The 17,535-nt window shown below is 44.1% G+C and overlaps 1 protein-coding gene across 1 annotated transcript; it reads left to right on the forward strand.

The window, feature by feature from the left end:
• The first annotated feature begins 28 nt into the window (after positions 1–28).
• Positions 29–16,457, forward strand: LOC106887164 (nucleolar RNA helicase 2-like). Its single transcript, XM_014940591.1, has 14 exons — positions 29–424; positions 4,243–4,318; positions 5,688–5,866; positions 7,035–7,152; positions 7,826–8,011; positions 9,360–9,505; positions 9,768–9,917; positions 11,218–11,379; positions 11,905–12,024; positions 12,499–12,572; positions 13,667–13,826; positions 14,724–14,858; positions 15,661–15,705; positions 16,199–16,457. The coding sequence occupies exons 5-14, from the start codon at positions 7,951–7,953 to the stop codon at positions 16,391–16,393; spliced, it is 1,248 nt and encodes a 415-aa protein (XP_014796077.1). The 5' UTR covers positions 29–424; positions 4,243–4,318; positions 5,688–5,866; positions 7,035–7,152; positions 7,826–7,950; the 3' UTR covers positions 16,394–16,457.
• Positions 16,458–17,535: the final 1,078 nt, after the last annotated feature.

Below are 17,535 nucleotides of genomic sequence, written 5' to 3' on the forward strand. Positions count from 1 at the left end.
GGCGGCTGGGGGGGGGCCGGGGCGGGTGGGGGGGGGGGGTGGTGGTGGTGTGTCGGTCTCGGCCGCGGGGTTTAGGGCCTTCAAGTCGCTTAGGCAGTTCCTCGGTGTAACGCCCGCTTTCCCGCGGCAGGAGGAGAGCCAGGAGAAGGCGGCGAAGCGGCGGGGGAAGGGGAAGCGGCGCGGGAAGGCCGAGGGTGAGCAGGCCCAGCCTGAGGAGAGCGGGGCGGGTGATGGCGACGCTGGGCCCCCCCTGCCCAAGAAGACAAAAAGAATCAAGGAGAAGAGCAACGGTCTGGCCGGAGAGAGCGATGTCTCTGAGCTCACGGTGAAACCTTCCTCTGCTGCAAGCAACGGCCTGGCATCCCCCTCAGCACAGACCCTGTCTGGTGACACAGCCACCACAGAGCAGGACAGCGACGAGGAGGTACTGACACCCTGCCCGCCAAGCACTCATCTTGCTTAATTAAAGTTCTGCTGGTGACGAGTGGGCTTAATAGCATGCTGTGTGGCGGCTTGGCATGAGAGGGTTGTGGGAGCATTAGGTGGCTGATGTCCTGGGCAGCGTTTCCCCCTGTTCCTGGTAGATTTTTGGCACCCGGGGGTGCCTGGCGTCACGCCTGCTTCTGCCTGAGCTGCAGCACATGCACTGACACGTGGCAGCCATCTCTCCTTGCCCTGCTTTCCCTCTCCTGGCAAACGCAGAAAGGGGTTTCCACACCGTAGTTCGTCTTCATGTAGCGACTTGTTCTGTGCCACACAGCACGAGGGTTTCTCGTGTTCCTTCCCTGGGAAGGCAGTCGCCATCCCAGAGGCGTGCACCGCTTTGTGCTGCGACGGCGCTTTCTCTGCTGGCAGGACCTTTGAAGAGGTATTTGGCAGGGTGTCCTGTAAGGGAAGGTCATGGTTATCCTCATTGACTCCCGCTTCTGGAGTTGTCCCTGCTCAGGTTTTACCCTTGGCCTCGCACACGGGTGTGAGAGGGTCCTGCAGCTTCCCCTCCCCTGCATAGGGCCTCCTGTGGGTAGTTTTCTCTCTTGTGTTTAAGATGGGAATGTGAGCCAAGAGAGTGCTTTCTGGACGTTGGGTGTAATGATGTCGTCTCTTGGATCTTTGAAGTAGAAGCTAAATTGTAAGTTTTAACAAAATAACCCACTGGTGTGCCAAGTTAAGAAGGTGTTTGCATGGTAGCTGTGATTTAGAGGAAAATTCTAGCTTCACACAGTGAATCGTCACACTAAATATGTTTTGCTGTGAAAAACAGTTTTCTACTGATTTCAAAGGACTTCAGTTGAGATTTTTAACAAGCAGTTAAAAACCTTTTCCTGATACGCCAAGCACATGTGCATGATGTGGTTGTTCCCTTTTGTTTGCTACGAGTCTGAGAAGGTGGTGCAGGTGTACCTGAATTAGGGATGGGATAGCAGTAGCTGTGTTTTTGAATGAGTTGTTGCAGGGAACAAGAGCAGGAGGACCTTTGGCAGGGAGTTTTAAATCCGTGGTAAAACCAGGATTTGCTGCTAGGAATTCTGTCACACAGAGTGGTGTAGCCTGTGTCGGTGTGTCTTGTCTTCTACTACAGGGTGGCTGGGTTCAAGTTTCCTGCTTTATGCTGAGATGACGATTTTGTTTGTGAAATATCTCAATCCACAAGGGTTTTATTTTTCTTTAAACAGAAAGGAAGTAGCTGGTAAAACCACGGTGGTAAAGCAAATGCACAGCTTTTCTTGTGTGCCTATGGAGGGTATGTTATTTGCTCATCTTTTTGGGTTTATAAGGTTTTTTTTTCTTTTATCCTCTCAGGAGCTGACAGAAGAAGAAAAAGAAGGCGCCTTCTCCAATTTTCCTCTCTCCCAAAGCACCATCAACCTTCTCAATGGTTAGTGAATGTGGTAAAAGAAATCTCTGTAAATGTTTGTCCAGAATTGCACTCTGTTACCTGTATAACCAGGGACAGAAGCCAAGGGTAAATTGTCCTAAATTGTCTTATGTTTATTGTGAGGTAAGTCTGTGTACACGAGCTGTCACTGTAGATTCAAAGAATCTGCTGTTGTTAGTAGGAGCAAAGTTTCTGTTTTGTTCAATTTCAGGTGCCTTAAAGTGAGTTTACTATTCTATGGCATGATTATTCCTAGGTTTGCGTTCTAGAGACAGGGTTTCTCTTCTCATCAGCATCATTCTACTTACTATGTATCTTCAATTCCTGTAGCTGCTGTCTACATATCACATCTTAAATAAGTGTAGTGGTGTTTTGTGGGCCCCCCCTGCCCAAGAAGACAAAAAGAATCAAGGAGAAGAGCAACGGTCTGGCCGGAGAGAGCGATGTCTCTGAGCTCACGGTGAAACCTTCCTCTGCTGCAAGCAACGGCCTGGCATCCCCCTCAGCACAGACCCTGTCTGGTGACACAGCCACCACAGAGCAGGACAGCGACGAGGAGGTACTGACACCCTGCCCGCCAAGCACTCATCTTGCTTAATTAAAGTTCTGCTGGTGACGAGTGGGCTTAATAGCATGCTGTGTGGCGGCTTGGCATGAGAGGGTTGTGGGAGCATTAGGTGGCTGATGTCCTGGGCAGCGTTTCCCCCTGTTCCTCGTAGATTTTTGGCACCCGGGGGTGCCTGGCATCACGCCTGCTTCTGCCTGAGCTGCAGCACATGCACTGACACGTGGCAGCCATCTCTCCTTGCCCTGCTTTCCCTCTCCTGGCAAACGCAGAAAGGGGTTTCCACACCGTAGTTCGTCTTCATGTAGCGACTTGTTCTGTGCCACACAGCACGAGGGTTTCTCGTGTTCCTTCCCTGGGAAGGCAGTCGCCATCCCAGAGGTGTGCACCGCTTTGTGCTGCGACGGCGCTTTCTCTGCTGGCAGGACCTTTGAAGAAGTATTTGGCAGCGTGTCCTGTAAGGGAAGGTCATGGTTATCCTCATTAACTCCCGCTCTGGAGTTGTCGCTGCTCAGATTTTACCCTTGGCCTCGCACACGGGTGTGAGAGGGTCCTGCAGCTTCCCCTCCCCTGCATAGGGCCTCCTGTGGGTAGTTTTCTCTCTTGTGTTTAAGATGGGAATGTGAGCCAAGAGAGTGCTTTCTGGACGTTGGGTGTAATGATGTCGTCTCTTGGATCTTTGAAGTAGAAGCTAAATTGTAAGTTTTAACAAAATAACCCACTGGTGTGCCAAGTTAAGAAGGTGTTTGCATGGTAGCTGTGATTTAGAGGAAAATTCTAGCTTCACACAGTGAATCGTCACACTAAATATGTTTTGCTGTGAAAAACAGTTTTCTACTGATTTCAAAGGACTTCAGTTGAGATTTTTAACAAGCAGTTAAAAACCTTTTCCTGATACGCCAAGCACATGTGCATGATGTGGTTGTTCCGTGGACTCCAGTTGAGGTTTTTTAACAAGCAGTTAAAAACCCTTTCCTGATGTGCCAAGCACATGTGCATGATGTGGTTGTTCCCTCTTGTTTGCTACGAGTCTGAGAAGGTGGTGCAGGTGTACCTGAATTAGGGATGGGATAGCAGTAGCTGTGTTTTTGAATGAGTTGTTGCAGGGAACAAGAGCAGGAGGACCTTTGGCAGGGAGTTTTAAATCCGTGGTAAAACCAGGATTTGCTGCTAGGAATTCTGTCACACAGAGTGGTGTAGCCTGTGTCGGTGTGTCTTGTCTTCTACTACAGGGTGGCTGGGTTCAAGTTTCCTGCTTTATGCTGAGATGACGATTTTGTTTGTGAAATATCTCAATCCACAAGGGTTTTATTTTTCTTTAAACAGAAAGGAAGTATCTGGTAAAACCACGGTGGTAAAGCAAATGCTCAGCTTTTCGTGTGTGCCTATGGAGGGTATGTTATTTGCTCATCTTTTTGGGTTTATAAGGCTTTTTTTTCTTTTATCCTCTCAGGAGCTGACAGAAGAAGAAAAAGAAGGCGCCTTCTCCAATTTTCCTCTCTCCCAAAGCACCATCAACCTTCTCAATGGTTAGTGAATGTGGTAAAAGAAATCTCTGTAAATGTTTGTCCAGAATTGCACTCTATTGGGTTCAAGTTTCCTGCTTTATGCTGAGATGACGATTTTGTTTGTGAAATATCTCAATCCACAAGGGTTTTATTTTTCTTTAAACAGAAAGGAAGTATCTGGTAAAACCACGGTGGTAAAGCAAATGCTCAGCTTTTCGTGTGTGCCTATGGAGGGTATGTTATTTGCTCATCTTTTTGGGTTTATAAGGCTTTTTTTTCTTTTATCCTCTCAGGAGCTGACAGAAGAAGAAAAAGAAGGCGCCTTCTCCAATTTTCCTCTCTCCCAAAGCACCATCAACCTTCTCAATGGTTAGTGAATGTGGTAAAAGAAATCTCTGTAAATGTTTGTCCAGAATTGCACTCTGTTACCTGTATAACCAGGGACAGAAGCCAAGGGTAAATTGTCCTAAATTGTCTTATGTTTATTGTGAGGTAAGTCTGTGTACACGAGCTGTCACTGTAGATTCAAAGAATCTGCTGTTGTTAGTAGGAGCAAAGTTTCTGTTTTGTTCAATTTCAGGTGCCTTACAGTGAGTTTACTCTTCTATGGCATGATTATTCCTAGGTTTGCATTCTAGAGACAGGGTTTCTCTTCTCATCAGCATCATTCTACTTACTATATATCTTCACTTCCTGTATCTGCTATCTACAATATCACATCTTAAATAAGTGTAGTGGTGTTTTGTGTATGAAGACTATTTGGCTCCGTATCTTCAATTCCTGTAGCTGCTGTCTACATATCACATCTTAAATAAGTGTAGTGGTGTTTTGTGTATGAAGACTATTTGGCTCCTGTGAACAGATTGCCTATGAATATTCCATACTTTTGCTGCCATTTTCATATCTCTTCTTGTTTAGTTTTGTTGAAGAGGTAAATGCTGTGGAGTTCTTGTCTTCTGCATTGGGAAGCTGTGCAGTTCTTGTTCCTCAGACAAAATTCTCCTTGTTCCGTTATGTTTTCCTTGCTCGGAAATTTCTCTTGGATGGATTGTTTCACTTGCACTGTGCAGAATCTCTCTGAAGTTTTAGAATGTTTTGAAACAAACACTTACAACATCCTCTCCACCTTCAAAACCAAGCTACTACAAAATCTTGGGCTGTATCAGAAAAAACACGTTGAGTTTTTTGAACAGGGCTGTATCAGAAAAAACACGTTGAGTTTTGTATTTTGTTTTTCTCTTCCTCACCTGTTGTCTTATACCAAACATCACAAAGAGGGCTCTGTTTCATTGTTGACACTCAGCTGTGGTTGGGAGGGGAATATCTTTTGATCTAGGGTTGGAATAAAAACAAAGACGTGTGGCTTTCTTCTAATTTGCATCTCTTATTGTGTACAGGATTTGATATGATGTGACCTATGTTATCTATGAGGGCTTCTAATTATTCAGCTTGCAGTAGAATTGGCACCTTTTAATGAAACCTCTTTGGATTATTTATACCAAACATCACAAAGAGGGCTCTGTTTCATTATTGACACTCAGCTGTGGTTGGGAGGGGAATATCTTTTGATCTAGGGTTGGAATAAAAACAAAGATGTGTGGCTCTCTTCTAATTTGCATCTCTTGTTGTGTACAGGATTTGACATGATGTGCCATATGTTATATATGAGGGCTTCTAATTGTTCAGCTTGCAGTAGAATCGGCACCTTTTAATGAAACCTCTTTGGATTATCTTCCAGCTCGAGGTGTAAAATACCTGTTCCCTGTGCAAGTGAAGACTTTTCAACCCATATATGATGGCAAAGATCTGATCGCTCAAGCTCGAACAGGAACTGGGAAAACCTTTTCTTTTGTTCTTCCACTGATTGAGAAACTTCAGAGCGTCTCGCAAGATGGGAGAAGAGGCCGTGCCCCAAAGGTAACTTACCACTTAAGGGTTAACACCAAACCTTTAGGATACGGCAGATTTTGGAAGTGATTTTATAATTGCTTTGGGGACTTCTGTTTGGGACTTCTTTTTGCTTTACTGGTGTTAGTAATGCTGAACGCTTTCCTCAGATCAGGAGCTAGAGTGTGATAGAGATTCTGTGGCGTCACCGTGATGACATGTTTCATGTTCAGGGTTCCTTTTGAGTGGCTTTGGGAGAATAGTCAGGGCACTGCAGCAGTAGCTAATGGCCTTCCAGAGTGCTATCCTTAGGAAGCTAGTGTGTGGCTTTGGGGTGGAATCCTCTGCCTCTTCTCGGGCAGTGGTTGAATCAGCTCTGTCTCTGTTCTTTGAGGTTTTTCTCACTACTCCATGATAATAACTGGAAGGCTTTTAGGTTTCCTTCCCCCGCCCCGATGTCCAGAGACTCAACTTAATGGATGCAAGCAGTGTTTCCATTCCTACTTAAGCATGAGATGGAATTGGTGACCAAATATCTGTGATCAGATATCATATTCCCACACAAATCAAGTGTATGTATTTATCATTAGACTGAAAAACTGTTACAGTCTGCACATTTGTTGCCTACTTCATCCTTCTGTTTTATTAGCTTTAAAGGTGATGTAAATTTTAAAACCTTATTGTCCGAAAGATTTCTGTAGAAGAATTCAGCTCTGTGTTTTATTGTTTCCTTCTTAAAGAAAATGGAGGGGGAGAAATATAGGTACTGGAGGAAGGTGGAGAAGGAGGGTATATGGCTAAAGTGCATCATGTAGTAGTAATAAGGTCATAAAAAATCTTATTACTCCAAATTGGTTAGCGACTGTTCCTATCCTTTAATTCTGATCTGCACCTTCATTGTCTGTGGTGATGTTACCGAAATGTCTATTTTATCTGGCATTAACTTAAGAAGAAAAATATTGCTGTTGTGGTTATCTTGTAATGCTTTGGCTTGTTTCCTCTTGGTGGCTGTGAGGCTGTATTGTGCAGGCTCCAGGTGGCAGGAAATATTGCTGGGATGGTGGGGAGCTGTGGGCACCTCTGCAGAAAGCATTGAATAAGAATGGGAGTACAAGCTGTTTGATGTGAAGTAAACCCTTATCTCCTAGCACCCTCTCCCAAGCACAGCTGCATTTTTGTCTGTTTTCACTCCCTCCAGGTGCTGGTTCTTGTTCCAACCAGGGAACTGGCCACTCAGGTAGCCAAAGACTTCAAGAATCTCACCAGAAAACTGTCAGTGGCTTGTTTTTATGGAGGAACTCCATATAAAGAGCAACGTAAGTAAACACTAAAGAATTACGACTGGACTGGAGCTGACTTTCTCCAGATGCATTCCATGAATAAAACTGGTTTTTTTTCTCCTTCAGTGTTTCACTTCAGTCAGGAACCATGACATTGCTTTTAAAGGAAGCACACGGCCTGGGTTGAATTATTTTAGTTCCAATAAACCTTTCTTTAAAAGAACAGGTGTAGGTCTGCAAAGTGACTGGTCCTTTTAGTTTTTTCTTTATTGTGTGTTTGTGTGGGTTTTTGGGTGGACGTACACTGGGACTAGATGACCGTGCAAGGAAAGAGAACTGTGTATGTGTGTGAGGCTCTGTCTGTCTCCAGAGGTACCTGTGAGAAAGAATTTAGCTGAAAAACTAAAGTGTTTTTCTGTAATAAAGCTCTGGAGGTTTCTAACGCCAGCTGATTGCTGCTTGGAAATTGGTGTTTCTTACTGCAACTTTGCTTGTGGTTTTGCTGATATTCCTGATGGGGCCACTTGAGCTGCCATTAAGCTTACTTTTTGTTACCCAGGCTGAATGTGGTGCTTTATCCAGAGATTAAAGTGAAGGGCAGAAGCTTTTTGGTTTTAAAAATAGAAGTGTTGCTGTGTACCGGTAACTTTTTACCTTGTTGTCTCTTAGCGTTCTGACACTGTCCTTGTTTTTCTGTCTTTTCTTCCAGTTGATCTCCTTAAAAGTGGCATTGATATTCTAGTGGGAACACCTGGACGGATCAAAGACCACATTCAGAATAGCAAGCTGGAACTTTCCAGCGTGAAGCATGTTGTTTTGGATGAAGTTGATCACATGTTAGACATGGGCTTTGCTGATCAAGTGGAAGAAATCTTAGGATTTGCTTATAAAAAAGGTAAATTCCGGTATCGGGAAAGGAATGGAAGACAATGCAGAAACACAATTATTGGTACTTTGAAAACTGCTTGTACACCCCCATGCTATCGGGAAAGGAATAGAAGACAATGCAGAAACACAATTATGGTACTTTGAAAACTGCTTGTACACCCCCAAGTTGAATATTAGACCTCAGAAGACAGGGTAAGGTAAAATTGGCAAAGGTTCAAAGCAAGGTGACAGATGGCTGAAAGGCTGGAATGGTATCTCTGCAAGAAGTGGGGGTAAAAAAAGGCAAAAAAGCAACAACCAACTCCCTAAGCCCTAATGTTCTTCATCCTGAGAGAGGTGAGTGAGGATAGGGTTAGGATTAGGGTGTGTATGTACATTCATCATCACACGAAGTTGACAACTGGGGAATATTTGGTCTTTTCTGATGTAGTGGGCATTCAGCACGTAGCAGGTATGGAGCAGGAGGAGGTTATTTTAATAATGTGAAATTTCTTGCCACGTTGTGCTAATGCCGAAAGTTCTGAAAAGTGACTTGGTGAATTACTGGAAGTAGAAGTATCAAAGATTACTAGAAGTAAGGTCATTACTTCTGGCCCTGGAAGACACAAAAAGCTGGTTGCTGGCAGAGTTTGTTCACATCTTTGTTAACTACACTTGACTACTGTTGGAGAGAGTACATGAGCTTCGTGGATCTCAGGTTTGACCCAGTACAGCCACTGACATTTTTACTTGACTGTTACATTCTCCACATTTCTGCACAGGTCTTTGTCCTGACAGCCAAAAAGTACAGTTAATCTTTTTAAAAAAGGAGATCTGTATAAATTTTGGAAGAGTTGTCATAGTTATTCAATCTTAAAAGTTTTCTTGATTACTGAAAACAAATTGTAGGGAATAATAAGTGTTCTTTTGCAATGTGTGTTTCTTAATATCTCATCCTGCCGAGCTACGAAGGTAGGTTTAACTTCTTCAAGATACTGTTTGTTAAGCTGTTCTTAGCTGTACTGTTCACAGCTAGTTAGTATTGGAATACCAAGTGAGGAGGGACTGAGACGAGTTCTTTCAGGTCTGTGGGAGGACTTCAGGCACAGTCTAAACCATTTTTAGCAACTGATCTAGAAATGCGTCTTGCATTTTTTCTTAGTCAGGATGAAGGTTTGGTCCAGTTAAAATGACTGTCATTTTGCCTTTGGTATTAAAAATGTTTTAATTGCTTCTAAGTTTTCTTCTTGTAGCCGATTTAACTGCACATACAAACCTCTCAATTTCGATTTAAGAACAACTCTGTTGCTTTTTTTATCAGTTCTCAAGTTTTAGAGCCTGTTGTGATGACTGAAATTGGTGGCTTTTCCTTCCAGGTTCTGAGAACAACCCCCAGACGCTGCTCTTTTCTGCAACTTGTCCACGATGGGTGTATGACGTAGCAAAAAAATACATGAAAGATGAATATGAACAGATTGACCTGATTGGAAAGAAGACCCAAAGGACTGCCACGACTGTGGAAGTGAGTGATTATTCTGCAGGGCAGGGCAGGTCCTGAGAGCCTGTCGCCTGGATGAAGTGGGTTCTGTGTTGACTTCACGAATTGGGGGGTGAAATGTGTTTTCATGTGATTGACACACAGATTTTTTTAAGCAAAGATTTCATACAGGGACAGTAATTTGCAAGCTGAAAAGAAATAATAAATTATTTCTGTGTTTGTTTTTTCTGTCCTGTGTGTGAGTTAGATTTAACATAGGTGCTTATCGTGTTTCTTTCCCAAACAGCACTTGGCCATACAGTGTCGCTCGTCTCAGAGAGCAGGAGTTCTTGGGGATATCATTCAAGTCTACAGTGGCAGCCACGGGAGGACCATTGTCTTCTGTGAGACCAAGAAGGAAGCGAATGAACTGGCTATGAATGCTTCTCTCAAACAGGTACTGGGGGCTGAGTGGAGAGCGGAGGTGGTGGATATTCAGAGGTGGAATGCCCTGAAATAAATGGGAGGTTGCAACTGTGTGGGTGAAGTTGTTTCTGTGGGTGGTTTTAAGACTCATGAAGGCTGTTTCTAAAAGTAGAGCTTTGCAGTAGAAATATCTTCTTAGCTGTGATTACGGATTTAGTCCTTTAGCTGAAAAATCATGCAGGACAGGATCAATGGAAAATATGCAGCTTACACTGAAATAACCTGCAGAAGTTAGTAATGGTGGCAGGAGATAGTAATAATGGTAATAAACAAGAGCTGGCGTAGTGCATATTCCATCTCATGTTAGTGTGCTTGTGGGATTCCCATCTCTTAGTAGCATTTATTCTTTGAACAGTCCATATCCAGGAAAATCCAGTGAATATGGTAGAATGGAATGTCTTGTTGCCCTTGGAAGGTCACTTAATAGTTTGTTCAGAACTCAAGTGATATATTGAGCAGGCTTGCTATGCTTGCTTGAATTATTGGCAGTTTCTTGAGTGTGGGGAAAGATTCTGGGGTTTTTTTTCTGAGAAGACCCTGTTTGATATCAAATACTAATTTATGAAGAAAGAGTGGTAGTGGGAATACATGGTTTGCTCAGTAATTGAGAAGTCATGTACCATCCACATTAAAATCTCACAGCAACAATTTTTGTCTGTTGACCCTGCTGCTTTCACAGTAAATCCAATGACTTTGTTTTTGTGTAGCTGTGTGACACGTTTTTCTCTTATGCTTGTATCTCCAACTCTTGCATGTTACTTGTTTGAGCTTGTGACTCCCCTTTCTCCTTGTCAAACATTTGATCTGTTACTTGTCCCATGAAAAGTGTTCAGATCACCTGTAGGGTTTGGAAATTCCCTGAAAACCTCCCTTCAGCTTCTGTGGGTTTTAGGATAGCTTCCCAGGGAAGGGAGCAGTTTCTTGTTAGCTCTTGACAAAGCAATGCTTAAGTAAAGTTGCTTCTATTTGCTCCAGTGGAAGTCAAAGCTGAAGGTGGGCCCTTTTGGTGTGGCAGACAGCAAATTGTACAGCTTGTTGTTAGTATGGTACAAATAACAACAAATTACAGTAAAACTACTGCTCATGAGTATTAGTGTCCCAGAGAAGGATCAAACCACAAAGTAGGATGCTTTATATTCCTTTGGTATCAGCTGTGTAATTACTTTCCATTGCTTTGCAAACTATTTTGGGCTTTGTTATTAAATATCTTTAGATACTGCAGCCTGGACTCCCCTGTTAAATGACACATTAATGGTTTCTTTCACTGACAGGATGCCCAGTCGTTGCATGGTGACATTCCACAGAAACAGAGAGAAATTACGTTAAAAGGCTTTAGAAATGGTGTATTTGAAGTTCTGATTGCAACAAATGTAGCTGCCCGTGGTTTGGATATTCCTGAGGTTGACCTTGTTATACAGTGTTCACCACCAAAAGTAAGTCAATGGGGGAAATTAAAGTTGTAATTTTTTTTTATTTTATTTTTTTTTTTTTTGGTGACAGAACAGTGGGTTATTTCTCTGTTTTACCAGAATTATGTTCTGATTCACAAATGTAGTGGACTTTTTGTAAATGCAGGCCTAGAATTTCCTAGTTAAGCTCTTACATTTTGAGCTTTGATTAAAGTAAAAGTGATGGGTTTTGGTTACTCTGGAAAGTCACTAAGATAGTTTATGACTTTATGACAGTTTGTAGCATTTCTGAATCCCTTCTGAACGTTGTTGAGTTTCATAACAATTCTAAAATACTCCTGTGCTGCCCTTTTCTTCTTTTGAAACTCCAGTGGAGCTTTTTGTTTCAAAAAACACGAGTGGTTTGTGTGTGGTTACAAGTTTGGGTATACAAACATAACGTATCACTCCTTAGGTTTCTGAATTAGAATTAGCTTGCATTTTCTCTCTCCTACAATGTATAAATGTCAGCAGTTTAAGGTTTTCTCACATTAATCTGAATTTCTGAAGGATGTTGATTCCTACATCCATCGTTCTGGACGTACGGGTCGAGCTGGCCGGACTGGGATCTGCATTTGTTTATTTCAGAGAAGAGAAGAAGATCTTCTGAAACAAGTTGAGCACAAGGCGGTGAGTTGTACCTCAGACCTCTGCTTAATGAAATGATTCAGCTTCTAAAAAGACTCTGCCTCTCTTAGACTTTGTAACCATGGGCTGCTTATGAGTCCAGTATGGGACTTGTATCCCATAAAAATGTCGATATATTTGGGAAGTGTTTGTAAAGGGGTTTGTACCAACCTGTTGCAATGTCTCAGGAGCTTCCCTGTGTTGGCAGTACCATTGCTGTCAGCAGGCAGACATGAAGGAGACCATGCCTTTCGTTACAATCTGCATGTAAATTGGTGTAAAGTAGCTCCAGATTAACAAAGGCAGGAACTTTAAGAAAAGCTTAATTCTAGCTTTAGAAGTAACTTAAATTAAGTGAAGACTGTGTTGATGTTCTAACCCATAAGTGTCTAGAGGTCTCAGTAATGTGACTTAGGTCAGGTTGAGTTGTAGAGCGCTGAAAACACCTTTAACTGTGATTTGTTTCCTTGATTTCAGGGGATTACATTTAAGCGTATAGGTGTTCCCTCTGCTACAGATGTAATTAAAGCTTCGAGTAATGATGCCAAAAAGTAAGTTTATTTGCCTGTTCTTAAAGGATGTCTAGAGATCTTACCAACAGCAGTGCTGTTAGGGCAGAGCTTTAAGGGATCAGACCTGTATGTGAGCATGTTGTAGAAGTCAGCTGGTTTGCATGTAGACACTGACTTGTTCTCATAAGACAATATCAGTAAACCCCTATATGCTTAAACACAGACTTTTTCATAGAACATAATGTTCTCCAAGTTCTTACAAAAAATAACCTTTGTTTATATCATCAGAAATCAATAGCAGAACAGGGAGTGTGTCATGTGGGGAAACTGATTTTGTCTGCTCCGATGATAGAGTAGCAGTCTGTAAAGAGCAATACTTAGCATAATGAGGAGTCACTCTGCAGTAGCGAGGGTGTTGTAGCCCTGTCCTGTTTCTTTGTATTGTTTTATTTGCAAGGGTTGTGTTTTTTACTCCATGCAGCTCTGTTTACATTTGCTGCCCCTTTGGTGGAAACTACATTGCTAATTGTAATAATCTCTGTCAAGGATTTGACCAGTGTAAAGGAAATCAGGGGCATGGTGTTGGGTTCACTGCATACTGAAAAATGGTGGGAGGTGCTGGTGTACCAAAGAAAGCATTAGAGAAGTAGCTGTTCTGTTTCCCAGCTTGTTTTCTCCCAGAAATAACCAATTTAATCAGCTTGCACTGAGTGCAAGAAATGCCTTGCCCCAGCCCAGCAGTGGCATTGTAGTGGTTTGCTTCCTTGTGAAGTAGAAACAGGGGATTCTTGGGTTTGTTGGCAACGCTCTTGTGGATTCTTGGGTACAGTCTTAAGAATGCTGATATTTTAGAGCCTTCTCTTGATGGTTTTATCAATGCTTTCAAGCACGCCACATTGTACATCCTCAGTTTTGAAGGCATCTTCCAAGGGGCTTGGGTTAATGAACACAGAAGGAGGGTATTCAGCATCCAGAAGGTGTTAAGTGAGTGGTAGTGAAGCACGAGCATGATAGCCAAGGCTTTTAGGAAGAATTTGTTAATCTTGAAAACTGTCTAAAGTCTGTGTGCTAAACCTGACTGCACTTCATGCTGGCCTTTGCTGATCTCTTAAACTTTTGTTGTCACCCTGTAGGCTGTTGGAGGCCATTCCTCCTTCTGCAGTGGACTACTTCAGAAAATCTGCTCAAGAGCTCATAGACGAAAAAGGGGCAGTTGCTGCCCTGGCTGCAGCTCTAGCCCATATTTCTGGGGCATCTTACATTCAGCAGCGCTCCTTACTCAACTCAACTGCGGTAAATAATGTTATACCTCTGTTAACAAGAATGGATAAATCATAGAATTCCTTGAGTAGAATAGAATTCTGGAATTTAATAGAATTCAGATTAATTCCTTGCATCCAGTCCAAGTGTAGCATCTTCTTCTCAGGTTTTTCAGTAGGGTTTCTGAACAGCTTTTATCACCAGCTTCTGGTTTGTTGCTCGTTCTTTAACTGAAATCATGCTCTTACTGACACCCTGCAGGAAACCAGAGAAACTTGATACTAGTAAATTTTCTTGTAATCAGAGTTAAAAGAATTTCTCCAGACATCTAAGTGACAGAAGACTTTGATGCTTTAAGAGAGTTCAACTAAAGACATTTTACAAGCTAATGGATTGGTTTGTGCTATTGCAGTTTTCCCTTCCCAGGAAGCTTTTACATTTCTGTAATATTTCAAGTAAGTCTAGCGCAGGGTTACCTGATTTCAAAGAGATCTTGACAGAAGAAAAGTACAGCCCTTCCTTTTTCTGATGCATTTAGGGAGAATTTGGGCCAGTTTGTTGCATGGTAGCACAATTTTGGAAATAGCATGTGGCTGTGCTGTGCTGCTTGTATCAGTTTGGGGGATTTTTACCCATTTTCTAATGGGAATTTTCTGTATGTATTGAATAAATGTGTCTCTGCTTCTGGCTAAAATACAGAAGTGCTACTGGCCTTTATATCAATGGGCAATCCTAGGTTAAATGGATGCCCTTGGCTGCTTAGGAAGCTTTTATTGCTTCGCTTTTGGGAGGCTGATTTCTTAGGATTAAATACTAGATTACTACAATACTACAACAGCAAGTTATTGCATAGTTCATTAGTGAGTGAGTTTACAGGCTGCCCAACCAAGTTTAGTCTTGTAAATGTTTTTCTCCGATTGCTTCCTGAAGGGCTTTGTGACCATGGTGTTAAAGTGTTCAATAGAAATACGAACCATGAGCTACGCCTGGCGAGGACTGAAGGAGCAGCTCGGGGAGGAAGTGGATGCCAAAGTGTCCGCGATGCGTTTCCTCAAGGGGAAGATGGTAAGATGGCCCAGCCCTGGGGAAGGAGGGTGTGTGAGTGTGTACATGTACAGCCAGTTTTTGCAGTGACTGAGACAGGAGTTCTGAAGTACCGGCACAGAAGTGTTGATACCTCACTCTGTTCCTACTCAATCTCATTTCTCAGAAAGTGGTAACCTATCAGGAGCCCACCTGAAGCTGCTGTTTATGTATACATTATTAAAAAAACCCCAAACATTGAAGCTAGTTGAGTGTTTTAAAAGACACTTATGTGAATGGAGACATTGCTCCTAAGTTGATAATGCAGGAATTCTCTCCTAAAAAAAAAAAAAAAAGAGCATCAGAAATTGGTGACTTTGTTTATTCGTTGTAAACTCATGCTAACACTGTACACCACTGTGCTGCAAAGGCAGCTGTAGAGTAGGGCACTGACTGACTGCCTGACCTGAGCATTTACCTGACTGTCAGCCTGACTCCTGACGTGTCTGATGCTTGTCTCCTGTGCAGGTGTGCTCTTGGAGAGCTTGTAGTTCCAGGTGTTGCCTGTCTTGCTGTTAAAGTGACAGGGTGATTGCAGGCAGTGCTGCTGTCAGCACAGAGCATTTGAAGCTGCATTTTGAGTTTTCGTGTTTTAACTGCTTTTTTTTTTCCTTTGGTTTATCAAAAATCTTCCCCCAAAAGATCATGCTTTCTGCCATTTTTGGTTTTTATACTTAGCATGTATGAGTGGTTGCAGTTGCTGCCTGTCTAAATGTGTGTGTCTGTGTTCTTGGATGTATCTTTGGAAAGCTAATGCCTCTCTTTTTTTTTTTTGCTGTTATAGGGAGTGTGCTTTGATATCCCTGTTGACGAACTGAGTAACATACAGGTATGTTTTTTGTAGCCAGAATTGCCTTTGGAACTTGGTGATTTGAAATTTGGTGATGGCTGTGTATAGGATAGAAAATAGGGTGGTTTGGGAGGGTAAGGTTTGTGTTTTAATAAGGATGTTGCGTAGATAACAGAGTCATTAGAGCAGAGCACAGTTATTAGAAAATACCTTGTCATGCCTCTATCTCATTTCAGTTTATGTATTACCTGATTTTATTAAACAAAATCCTATGTTCTTTGGCTACTCTGCGTTTTGACCTCTGAGAGTAACTGAGAGTTCACCACTTCTCTGTTGACTTCACTCCCTCTTGTCCCTTTGTGGTTGTTTTTCCTTTGTCACGGGTCTGTGATTTGTCCCCCAGGAGGGATCTGTCCCCCCAAGAGGGATTTGTCTGGAAATGCCTTTGCTTTCAGTGTTGCTTTTAATGATTTTGGGTTCCTCGGGCACCCCTGCAGGCACATAAAGCCTTGTTACCTTGGTCTTGTTCCAGGAGCAGTGGAGGGACACCAGGCGCTGGCAACTGTCGGTGGCAAAGGAATTGCCCGAGCTGGAAGAGTACCCACAGGAGACAGGACGAGGGTTCTCCAGGTTTGGAAACGGGAGGCAAAGTGACAGCAGCTTCAAGAGAAACAGCTGGTTTAAGAACGGAAACCGGGGACATGATTTTAACAAGTCACAAGATTAGCAGTCGGTACAGATACGGGACTGAGCTCATTTTTATCAAAAAGTAAAAAAGCCTGTTAGACGATCCTCTTTGTCTTTATTCCTTGATAAAGCAGCCTGTCTTTGAGGACTGATGAAATGACAGGGGTTTTTTGGAAGATTTTCCTTCTTGTCCACCACCTTTCCCCGCCGTTGAATGCAACGCCCCACCTCCCCGTGCGTCACTGCAAACTCAGCGCTGGGGGGGAACAATGCTGTTACAAACACGGACAGTTACCACTCCTTGCCTGTTCGCCAGCCCTTGCATTAAAAAATTTTGGTTCTAAAAGGAAAATATTTCCTCAGAAAAATTTGAGATGGAAGCCCCTCAGCAACCGTCCCAGGGGCTCCGGTGGCCGGGGGGCTGCTCCCGCTTGCCTATCGCCGACTGCTCTTCCTCAACGCTTGGCGCAGTTTGCTCTCAATCCCCGCCATAGCGGCTTTGGGGGAAAAACACTCAGGATCGGTAACGGCGGGAGCGGGGAGCCTGAGGCGGCGACTGTCGCCATGACGGCGGGAGGGGGAGGAAGGGGGCGGGGCCTTCCCCCCGTAGCGCGGCGCTGATTGGCTGGCGGCGCGTCAGGTGGCGGCGCGCGTGACGCGGGGCGGCCGTGGGAGGAGGGAAGATGGCGGCGGGTGGCAGCAGCTGGGCCGCGGTGTGCGAGAAGTTCCGCACCGCCCGCACTCTGTCTACCGTGGAGTCCCGCAAGGACCCGGAGACCGAGCCCTACCGCTCTAAATACAGCGCCCGCGCCCTGCTGCAGGAGGTCAAGCAGCTGCTGAGCGCCGCCGAGGAAGGCGACGAGGCGCGGCTGCTGGCCGTGCGGCGGGCCGTGCTGGAGTACGAGCTGGGCGTCAACCACACCGACACCGAGGAGCTGTCGGCCGGCGAGGAGCACCTGCAGCGCTGCACGCAGCTGCTGGAGCCACACCGCCTCTCCCCGGACTGCGTCTCCCTCTACATACAGGCCCAGGTGGGGCTGGGGCTGTGCGGGCCGAGGGAGCTCTGAGGGGCCTGGGGGGGGGTTTGGGTCTGAGGGACCCGGGGGGGGCGGTGTTTGGGCGGTGTGAGGTGATGGGGGTTGTCCTGGTTTGAGGTAAAACAGCAGCCAGTCCAGCCCAAAC

Source organism: Calidris pugnax, unplaced genomic scaffold (assembly GCF_001431845.1).
Source record: "Calidris pugnax isolate Ruff unplaced genomic scaffold, ASM143184v1 scaffold39, whole genome shotgun sequence".
Classification (NCBI taxonomy): Eukaryota; Metazoa; Chordata; class Aves; order Charadriiformes; family Scolopacidae; genus Calidris; species Calidris pugnax.

Excerpts from the sequence above, each read along its gene's own strand:
- LOC106887164 (XM_014940591.1), top strand. The coding sequence starts at position 7,951 with ATGTTAGACATGGGCTTTGCTGATCAAGTGGAAGAAATCTTAGGATTT. Across the intron at positions 9,506-9,767 it reads GGACTGCCACGACTGTGGAA|CACTTGGCCATACAGTGTCG; the intron begins GTGAGTGATTAT and ends TTTCCCAAACAG. Across the intron at positions 14,859-15,660 it reads GTTTCCTCAAGGGGAAGATG|GGAGTGTGCTTTGATATCCC; the intron begins GTAAGATGGCCC and ends TTGCTGTTATAG.